General features: G+C 42.4%; 1 protein-coding gene across 1 annotated transcript; it reads left to right on the top strand.

Moving 5' to 3' along the window:
• Positions 1 to 4534: 4534 nt before the first annotated feature.
• LOC139575381 (ras-interacting protein RIP3-like) lies at positions 4535 to 6346 on the top strand. Its single transcript, XM_071400294.1, has one exon. It carries the CDS (start codon positions 4535 to 4537, stop codon positions 6344 to 6346), a length of 1812 nt encoding a protein of 603 aa, XP_071256395.1.
• Positions 6347 to 11700: the final 5354 nt, after the last annotated feature.

Raw genomic sequence — 11700 nt, 5'->3', positions numbered from 1 at the left:
AGCAGGGTCAAATAATAATAATCACAGTAGTTGCCGAGGGTGCAACAGGTCAGCACCTAAGGAGTAAATGTCAGTTGGCTTTTCATAGCCGATCATTAAGAGTATCTCTACCGCTCCTGTGGTCTCTAGAGAGTTGAAAACAGCAGTTCTGGGACAGGTAGCACGTCCGGTGAACAGGTCAGGGTTCCATAGCCGCAGGCAGAACAGTTGAAACTGGAGCAGCAGCACGGCCAGGTGGACTGGGGACAGCAAGGAGTCATCATGCCAGGTAGTCCTGAGGCATGGTCCTAGGGCTCAGGTCCTCCGATAGAGAGAAAGAAAGAGAGAAAGAGAGAATTAGAGAGAGCATACTTAAATTCACACAGGACACCGGATAAGACAGGGGAAGTACTCCAGATATAACAAAGTGACCCTAGCCCCCCGACACATAAACTACTGCAGCATAAATACTGGAGGCTGAGACAGGAGGGGTCAGGAGACACTGTGGCCCCATCCGAACCTTTAAGTCTTTTCTGAAGACTCATCTCTCAGTAGGTCAAATGATTGAATGTAGTCTGGCCCAGGAGTGTGAAGGTGAACGGAAAGGCTCTGGAGCAACGAACCGCCCTTGCTGTCTCTGCCTGGCCGGTTCCCCTCTCTCCACTGGGATTCTCTGTCTCTAACCCTATTACAGGGGCTGAGTCACTGGCTTACTGGTGCTCTTCCATGCCGTCCCTAGGAGGGGTGCGTCACTTGAGTGGGTTGAGTCACTGACGTGATCTTCCTGTCTGGGTTGGCGCCCCCCCCTTGGGTTGTGCCGTGGCGGAGATCTTTGTGGGCTATACTCGGCCTTGTCTCAGGATGGTAAATTGGTAGTTGAAGATATTCCTCTAGTGGTGTGGGGGCTGTGCTTTGGCAAAGTGGGTGGGGTTATATCCTGCCTGTTTGGCCCTGTCCGGGGGTATCATCGGATGGGGCCACAGTGTCTCCTGACCCCTCCTGTCTCAGCCTCCAGTATTTATGTTGCAGTAGTTTATGTGTCGGGGGGCTAGGGTCACTTTGTTATATCTGGAGTACTTCTCCTGTCTTTTCCGGTGTCCTGTGTGAATTTAAGTATGCTCTCTCTAATTCTCTCTTTCTCTCTTTCTTTCTCTCTATTGGAGGACCTGAGCCCTAGGACCATGCCTCAGGACTACCTGGCATGATGACTCCTTGCTGTCCCCAGTCCACTTGGCCGTGCTGCTGCTCCAGTTTCAACTGTTCTGCCTGCGGCTATGGAACCCTGACCTGTTCACCGGACGTGCTACCTGTCCCAGACCTGCGGTTTTCAGCTCTCTAGAGACAGCAGGAGCGGTAGAGATACTTTTAATGATCGGCTATGAAAAGCCAACTGACATTTACTCCTGAGGTGCTGACCTGTTGCACCCTCGACAACTACTGTGATTATTATTATTTGACCATGCTGGTCATTTATGAACATTTGAACATCTTGGCCATGTTCTGTTATAATCTCCACCCGGCACAGCCAGAAGAGGACTTGCCACCACTCATAGCCTTGTTCCTCTCTAGGTTTCTTCCTAGATTTTAACCTTTCTAGGGAGTGTTTCCTAGCCACTGTGCTTCTACACCTGCATTGCTTGCTGTTTGGGGTTTTAGGCTGTGTTTCTGTACAGCACTTTGAGATATCAGCTGATGTAAGAAGGGCTATATAAATACATTTCATTTGATTTGATTAGATTAGATATAGTACATTAACATAGATCTACACTTCATATCTAGTAGTACAGTAACATAGATCTACACTTCATATCTGATAGATATGGTACATTAACATAGATCTACACTTCATATCTAATAGATATAGAACAGTAACATAGATCTACACTTCATATTTACTAGATATTTTACAGTAACATAGATCTACACTTCATATCTATTAGTACAGTAACATAGATCTACACTTCATATCTAGTAGATATAGTACAGTAACATAGATCTACACTTCATATCTACTAGATATTTTACAGTAACATAGATCTACACTTCATATCTAGTAGTACAGTAACATAGATCTACACTTCATATCTAATAGATATAGAACAGTAACATAGATCTACACTTCATATCTAGTAGTACAGTAACATAGATCTACACTTCATATCTAATAGATATAATACAGTAACATAGATATACACTTCATATCTAATAGATATGGTACATTAACATAGATCTACACTTCATATCTAGTAGAACATTAACATAGATCTACACTTCATATCTAATAGATATAGTACAGTAACATAGATCTACACTTCATATCTAGTAGTACAGTAACATAGATCTACACTTCATATGTGATAGATATGGTGCATTAACATAGATCTACACTTCATATCTAATAGATATAGTACAGTAACATAGATCTACACTTCATATCTAATATATATAGTAGAGTAACATAGATCTACACTTCATATCTAATAGATATAGAACAGTAACATAGATCTACACTTCATATCTAGTAGATCTAGTACAGTAACATAGATCTACACTTCATATCTAATAGTACAGTAACATAGATCTACACTTCATATCTAATATATATAGTACAGTAATATAGATCTACACTTCATATCTAATATATATGGTACATTAACATAGATCTACACTTCATATCTAGTAGAACTTTAACATAGATCTACACTTCATATCTAATAGATATAGTACAGTAACATAGATCTACACTTCATATCTAGTAGTACAGTAACATAGATCTACACTTCATATGTGATAGATATGGTGCATTAACATAGATCTACACTTCATATCCAATAGATATATACAGTAACATAGATCTACACTTCATATCTAATAGATATAGTACAGTAACATAGATCTACACTTCATATCTAATATATATAGTACAGTAACATAGATCTACACTTCATATCTAATAGATATAGAACAGTAACATAGATCTACACTTCATATCTAGTAGATCTAGTACAGTACCATAGATCTACACTTCATATCTAGTAGTACAGTAACATAGATCTACACTTCATATCTAGTAGTACAGTAACATAGATCTACACTTCATATCTGATAGATATGGTACATTAACATAGATCTACACTCTATATCTGATAGTACAGTAACATAGATCTACACTTCATATCTTATAGATATTGTACAGTAATATAGATCTACACTTCATATCTAATAGATATAGTACAGTAATATAGATATATACTTTATATCTAGTAGTACAGTAACATAGATCTACACTTCATATCTAATAGATATAGAACAGTAACATAGATCTACACTTCATATCTGATAGATATAGTACAGTAACATAGATCTACACTTCACATCTGATAGATATGGTGCATTAACATAGATCTACACTTCACATCTAATAGATATAGTACAGTAATATAGATCTACACTTCATATCTAATAGATATAGTACAGTAATATAGATCTACACTTCATATCTAATAGTACAGTAACATAGATCTACACTTCATATCTAATAGATATAGTACAGTAATATAGATCTACACTTCATATCTAATAGTACAGTAACATAGATCTACACTTCATATCTAATAGATATAGTACAGTAATATAGATCTACACTTCATATCTAATAGATATAGAACAGTAACATAGATCTGCACTTCATATCTAATAGATATAGTACAGTAATATAGATCTACACTTCATATCTAATAGATATAGAACAGTAATATAGATCTTCACTTCATATCTGATAGTACAGTAACATAGATCTACACTTCATATCCAATAGATATAGTACAGTAATATAGATCTACACTTCATATCTAATATTGTGATGTTGGTAAGGCCTAGCGACTGTGTCATTAGTATAGACAATTAGAAAAGTGTTGTGTACCGCAAATTATATTCTAAAGCGTTTTGTCATGTCTGTATGTACTAAAACAAATACTGGATGCTTAGCTGAGGTTGAACTGAAATCGTCTTTAGTCATAAACAATGAATTAGAACTGCTTTTCCTAACTGAAAAAAAAAAGTTCCTTTTTTTTTTCTTCTGTAATGACAATGACAGTTGTGTGACCCATGTATCAAAGCGTCAACGGTAATGATGTTTTCCACCCGTGGCAAAAAAACAATAACAACAGATCAGGCATAAATAACAACGAGGTAATTAGTGTGTGCACCCCATGACATCTCTAGATGGGATTAGAGATGGGTTACTTGGTGGAGGCTGGCTGTTGTCGCTCGACCCTGTTTACAGAGAGAGAGAGAGAGAGAGAGAGAGACCAGTTGTTTGACGCGCGTCGAGGAGAACCTGCTTTGTCACAATAGACAGACACGAGACCTGCTATCCAACCAGTGGCTTGAATCCAATGATTTGCCTGGTAACCCTTTTGGAAGCAGCTGCACATAGCAGTAGCATACTAACTCAATGCTCCCATCGACAGTTTTTCAACCGCTTACAGAAATGTAACTATAACTAAAAGCTAATTTAGGAACACTAAAGCGTTATTTAAAAAAAATGATTTATATGTCTTTGTTTCCTTTTAGAGGATCAACGCAGCAACAGAGGTCCACGCAGCAACAGAGGTCCACGCAGCAACAGAGGTCCACGCAGCAACAGAGGTCCACGCAGCAACAGAGGTCCACGCAGCAACAGAGGTCCACGCAGCAACAGAGGTCCACGCAGCAACAGAGGTCCACGCAGCAACAGAGGTCCACGCAGCAACAGAGGTCCACGCAGCAACAGAGGTCCACGCAGCAACAGAGGTCCACGCAGCAACAGAGGTCCACGCAGCAACAGAGGTCCACGCAGCAACAGAGGGTCAACGCAGCAACAGAGGGTCAACGCAGCAACAGAGGTCCACGCAGCAACAGAGGGTCAACGCAGCAACAGAGGTCCACGCAGCAACAGAGGTCCACGCAGCAACAGAGGTCCACGCAGCAACAGAGGTCCACGCAGCAACAGAGGTCCACGCAGCAACAGAGGTCCACGCAGCAACAGAGGTCAACGCAGCAACAGAGGTCCACGCAGCAACAGAGGTCCACGCAGCAACAGAGGTCCACGCAGCAACAGAGGTCCACGCAGCAACAGAGGTCCACGCAGCAACAGAGGTCCACGCAGCAACAGAGGTCCACGCAGCAACAGAGGGTCAACGCAGCAACAGAGGTCCACGCAGCAACAGAGGTCCACGCAGCAACAGAGGTCCACGCAGCAACAGAGGTCCACGCAGCAACAGAGGTCCACGCAGCAACAGAGGTCCACGCAGCAACAGAGGTCCACGCAGCAACAGAGGTCCACGCAGCAACAGAGGTCCACGCAGCAACAGAGGTCCACGCAGCAACAGAGGTCCACGCAGCAACAGAGGTCCACGCAGCAACAGAGGTCCACGCAGCAACAGAGGTCCACGCAGCAACAGAGGTCCACGCAGCAACAGAGGTCCACGCAGCAACAGAGGGTCAACGCAGCAACAGAATTCCACGCAGCAACAGAGGTCCACGCAGCAACAGAGGTCCACGCAGCAACAGAGGTCCACGCAGCAACAGAGGTCCACGCAGCAACAGAGGTCCACGCAGCAACAGAGGTCCACGCAGCAACAGAGGTCCACGCAGCAACAGAGGTCCACGCAGCAACAGAGGTCCACGCAGCAACAGAGGTCCACGCAGCAACAGAGGTCCACGCAGCAACAGAGGTCCACGCAGCAACAGAGGTCCACGCAGCAACAGAGGGTCAACGCAGCAACAGAGGTCCACGCAGCAACAGAGGTCCACGCAGCAACAGAGGTCCACGCAGCAACAGAGGTCCACGCAGCAACAGAGGTCCACGCTGCAACAGAGGGTCAACGCAGCAACAGAGGTCCACGCAGCAACAGAGGTCCACGCAGCAACAGAGGTCCACGCAGCAACAGAGGTCCACGCAGCAACAGAGGTCCACGCAGCAACAGAGGTCCACGCAGCAACAGAGGTCCACGCAGCAACAGAGGTCCACGCAGCAACAGAGGTCCACGCAGCAACAGAGGTCCACGCAGCAACAGAGGTCCACGCAGCAACAGAGGGTCAACGCAGCAACAGAGGTCCACGCAGCAACAGAGGTCCACGCAGCAACAGAGGTCCACGCAGCAACAGAGGTCCACGCAGCAACAGAGGTCCACGCAGCAACAGAGGATCAACGCAGCAACAGAGGTCCACGCAGCAACAGAGGTCCACGCAGCAACAGAGGTCCACGCAGCAACAGAGGTCCACGCAGCAACAGAGGTCCACGCAGCAACAGAGGATCAACGCAGCAACAGAGGTCCACGCAGCAACAGAGGTCCACGCAGCAACAGAGGTCCAACACTCTTAGAAAAAAGGGTTCCAGAAGGGGATCTGTCCCCGTAGGATAACCCCTTTTTGGTTCCAGGTAAAAACCCGTTTGGGTTCCCGGTAGAACCATTTTGAGTTACGTGTGGAAACCCAAAATGGTTCTACTTGGAACCACAATGTTGATTCCTTTAACGAAGGTTTTTCAAATGGTTCTCCTAAAAACACTTTTTCGGTTCTAGACATCACCTATTTTTTTAAGAGTGTAGAGATGTAAATATTAAAATACGTTATGTTGAAGGATAAGCTATACATGTAATAACTTTTCAAATAATAACATTTATAAAAAAATAAAAAAAAAATAAAAAATATTTAACCAGGTAGGCCAGTTGAGAACAAGTTCTCATTTACAACTGCGACCTGGCCAAGATAAAGCAAAGCAGTGCAACACAAACAACAACACAGAGTTACACGTAAACAAACGGACAGTCAATAACACAATAGAAAAAAAAGTCTATATACAGTGTGTGCAAATGAGGTAGGATAAGGGAGGTAAGGCAATAAATAGGCCATAGTGGCGAAGTAATTACATAATAATAATAATAATATATATTTAAAAAATGTACCCTTAAGGAAATAAAAACAGGCTTTTCATTCACATATGAATGGGTTACAAAGCGTTTTCATTTTTCTCCATTTTTAATTGGCTATATCCATCAGCCAATTGTAAGCAGCAGGGCTGGCGATGTTCTTGTGAAGTGTGCTGGTTGAACTATGCTCCCCATGTCGTCTCTACCCTGCCGCCTGGACGCTCTCAAGCAGCAGGACAGTTTTTTCCCACGTCAGATTATGACTTGTACTTTATTCTATGCTAGATCCGTCACGTCTTCCCTCCATTGATTCAATATTACTCATGTACATTATATTGGCTGCGTTTGACAGATGTCTAAATCTCCCTCAATCCGATTCCACATAATACTTTCACCGCGTTTAAATCCTCACTGGTATATGGTGGCCTCTTACGGGTTGTTCTGAAAGCAGGTTGGCCTCTTACGGGTCGTTCTGAAAGCAGCTTGGCCTCTTACGGGTCGTTCTGAAAGCAGCTTGGCCTCTTACGGGTTGTTCTGAAAGCAGCTTGGCCTCTTACGGGTTGTTCTGAAAGCAGCTTGGCCCTTACGGGTTGTTCTGAAAGCAGCTTGGCCCTTACGGGTTGTTCTGAAAGCAGTTTGGCCCTTACGGGTCGTTCTGAAAGCAGCTTGGCCCTTACGGGTTGTTCTGAAAGCAGTTTGGCCCTTACGGGTCGTTCTGAAAGCAGCTTGGCCCTTACGGGTTGTTCTGAAAGCAGCTTGGCCCTTACGGGTTGTTCTGAAAGCAGCTTGGCCCTTACGGGTTGTTCTGAAAGCAGCTTGGCCCTTACGGGTTGTTCTGAAAGCAGTTTGGCCCTTACGGGTTGTTCTGAAAGCAGCTTGGCATCTTACGGGTCGTTCTGAAAGCAGCTTGGCCTCTTACGGGTCATTCTGAAAGCAGCTTGGCATCTTACGAGTCGTTCTGAAAGCAGCTTGGCCTCTTACGGGTTGTTCTGAAAGCAGCTTGGCCCTTACGGGTTGTTCTGAAAGCAGTTTGGCCTTGACGGGTCGTTCTGAAAGCAGCTTGGCCTTTACGGGTTGTTCTGAAAGCAGCTTGGCCCTTACGGGTCGTTCTGAAAGCAGCTTGGCCTCTTACAGGTTGTTCTGAAAGCAGCTTGGCCTCTTACGGGTCGTTCTGAAAGCAGCTTGGCCTCTTACAGTTTGTTCTGAAAGCAGCTTGGCCCTTACGGGTCGTTCTGAAAGCAGCTTGGCCTCTTACAGTTTGTTCTGAAAGCAGCTTGGCCTCTTACGGGTCGTTCTGAAAGCAGCTTGGCCTCTTACAGTTTGTTCTGAAAGCAGCTTGGCCCTTACGGGTCGTTCTGAAAGCAGCTTGGCCTCTTACAGTTTGTTCTGAAAGCAGCTTGGCCTCTTACGGGTTATTCTGAAAGCAGCTTGGCCTCTTACGGGTTGTTCTGAAAGCAGCTTGGCCTCTTACGGGTCGTTCTGAAAGCAGCTTGGCCTCTTACAGTTTGTTCTGAAAGCAGCTTGGCCCTTACGGGTCGTTCTGAAAGCAGCTTGGCCTCTTACAGTTTGTTCTGAAAGCAGCTTGGCCTCTTACGGGTTGTTCTGAAAGAAGCTTGGCCTCTTACGGGTCGTTCTGAAAGCAGCTTGGGCTGATATCATGCAGCAAAATTCCAAATGTGTGTCTTTTTAGTTATGAATTATGTTTGTCGGGTTTGTACACCTACGGGCCAGATGTGACAAAAGCCTACAAGATGTGACAATCTATATAGAAGGCAGTATGCATAAATCTGCCATCATGTCAGGACGGATCAAAATAATGCAGGTATCTTTTCAATCCATGCACCATTTTAATCCGCAGAACCAAATGTCTGGGCGGTTTACTAGAGATAGATAACTCCGCTAGCTCGAACTGTCAGAATCATTTTCAGACTTCGGAATCATTTTCAGACTTCAGAATAATTTTCAGACTTCAGAATCATTTTCAGACTTCAGAATCATTTTCAGACTTCATCGGCTACAGATGTGCAAGGCCGAAAGTCCATATACCGGTTTTGCTGTCAAGCACTTGAATTTTCAATTAGGTTAATATTTTCCTACATTATTGGATATTTACAAGAAAATACAATAATAATAATTATAATATTAAAATAATAATAGGATACTTTAATATTACATTTAAAATAATAATTTTATCTCAAATAAAAAATGTAAGGCACATATTGATGGTCATGTTGATAGACCTACAAATTGTGAAATTAATAAATTACCAAAACATTTGCAAATAAATGAAGACAATAATTGAATGAAAATAATTTTTCATAGCAAAACAGTTATTAAAAACAGCTATTTACATATTAATTGTTTCCGGTATGTAGGCTATTGAATAACGCCATCCAAATGAATGGCTTGATTAATGATGATGATGGATAGGTTTTACTTCAGCGTTTTCCGTCCATAATGTCAGCATATTTTCGGTAAAACGGTTATGAATTAAACGTGTGTAAAGTGCACATGTTTAAAGCTCTGTTTGCATTTCAGGCCACCGCATGGCACTGTGTGAAGGGCTTCAGAGTATTCTTATTTTAAAAACAGAAGATTTATATATTTATATTTTGAGGCATGTGTTCTTTACTGACACAATATTAATTTGGAAAACAAATTGCTGCAACTATTGAACATTTAGCTTTATTGAAGTTTTTCATCATTTAAATCGCATTCATTTTCGGCATAATATATTTTTTTAAGTCTACAGCACTCTTGTAAAATTCTTATCAAACGTCAAAATATCATAACATATAAAATTATTACAATTGCTTTGCATTATCCTATTACTTAGACACAAATAGCAATGTAAGACACAAGTACAAATTTGAAATAATTAGCCTACACAACAATTACAACGAATCTTTAATAAGCTAAACCTTGACGATATAATACATCCTTTCCCGAAACTCAACTCATGTTTTCCGACTCCATCCATTGCAATAGCCGTACTCTAAACCGCCAGCGACATACAGTAAGTAGCCTACAAACATACATACTGTGATTCTCTGTACAAGTCCGGCCAGTCCCCCCATCTATTTTTTTTATTTTTTAGAAATGCTGTTTAAAATCGCTGAGCCGTCGTATTCTTATATGGAGACTTAATTTGAGTCTTTCATTCAGTGGCAGTCCTGGTGCAGGTGGCGGATCTGTGAATACTGCGCCGATTCAATTGCACAGCCTCACTCTTAGTCGAGTGCCGTATCATTAATTCTAAGTTTCTGGGAGCACCATATCATTACCGGCCAGAATAGAAAAAAGTGTGTCACGAAAACAACTGATTTGCATACAGATCTGTATCTGTCTGTGTTGCCAATATTGCGGGTTATCAGATTTGATTATAATAAACAAAAAAATAAACACACCACAACACATAAGCAACAATCGATATATCTGGCTATACTACTATGGTTTGTTTGTGGATGATGGTTTGTTTGGCACTTTCAAATGAAATTGAATTATATTTGTGTTTATAAATATGCCAACTAGGCTATACTTCATTAAAAAACATGTGTTTTTGTGTTATGTGATTCTGCAACGTAGAGCATCGATGAAAGCATTATCAAAAGGCATTTTAATCTAATATCACGGTGTATAGGAGGAAAGTATTATACCTGGTACTTTTGTGGAGTACAGCGCCATCTGGCGGAAAGAAAAGTAATGGCTCCTCTGTGAACAATGCACATAATAACATAACCTTGACATTGCAGCCGTCTTTAAAGGCGAGTCGTCGAGACTGACTGATTTACAAATCCCCTTGCATCAGTATAATTTGTAGATCAGTCAGTCGAAATGTACCCATGATACAACACGGTTTTGATGCTCTCTAACAGGCTTCTCCTAGAAATAGAATGAATAGAACTGCCTTGGAAGCGCTAACCCTGGCAATTTGACTGGTTAAACGGGTACACTCACAATGGCTGCCTGGTATTGTGATGCAATCCTTTCCATGGTAATTTGGAATGTTCTATCTATCAACTGATGCCTGATTGCCATGGTAATTTAGAATGTTAATTCAAATGATGCTAACTGATGCGGCTCATCCAATGGACAGTATTTGTTGTCATGTCAGTTGAGTTGACTCAACAAATCACATCCAGAGATTATTTTGAGGAGATTGGAAACACCATGGGAATCGTATTTACACCGATTGTGTACATTGCCCATTTTGTCGTCAATGGGCCGAGCGGTGCATTCTGGGCATTTCTGGGACAAGGCTAGTGCTCCTTAAAGTAGTGAATAGGAGTCAAATGGGCGCTAGCTCAAAAACCCAACATTAGCATGAATTTCGTGAACAAGAAGTACAATATTACAAATCTTTTCCAAGATGTAAGGTAATTAACTTGATCTTCGTAATGTCCTATAGCTTTGGAATCGTGACATTACGTACTTTCAAGGAAAAAGGTAGGTTTCTCGACTCATACCCTGACTTTGAGAAGGGATTACAGGACTATCATTTTAGCAACCGCATGATGCAAAATGACAACGTGAACACGATTGGTCGACAGTCTGCTGGGTGGGACGTTATACAGGCCTCCATTACCCAATGGGATTCCTATCTCCTCCTTTCTCTAGGCTACCTGGGGCAACCTGGGACGGCAGGTAGCCTAGTGGTTAGAGCGTTGGGCCAGTAGCCGAATGGTTGCTAGATCGAATCCCCGAGCTGACAAGGTAAAAATCAGTCGTTCTGCCCCCTGAACAAGGCAGTTTAATCCACTGTTACTAGGCCATCATTGTAAATAAGAATTTGTTCTTAACTCACTTG

The sequence above is a fragment of the Salvelinus alpinus genome, chromosome 5, assembly GCF_045679555.1.
Source record: "Salvelinus alpinus chromosome 5, SLU_Salpinus.1, whole genome shotgun sequence".
Taxonomy (NCBI): Eukaryota; Metazoa; Chordata; class Actinopteri; order Salmoniformes; family Salmonidae; genus Salvelinus; species Salvelinus alpinus.
The sequence above is the reverse complement of the archived record's forward strand: the minus strand, read 5'-3'. Positions and strand labels throughout refer to the sequence as shown.

Excerpts from the sequence above, each read along its gene's own strand:
- LOC139575381 (XM_071400294.1), top strand. The coding sequence starts at position 4,535 with ATGTCTTTGTTTCCTTTTAGAGGATCAACGCAGCAACAGAGGTCCACG.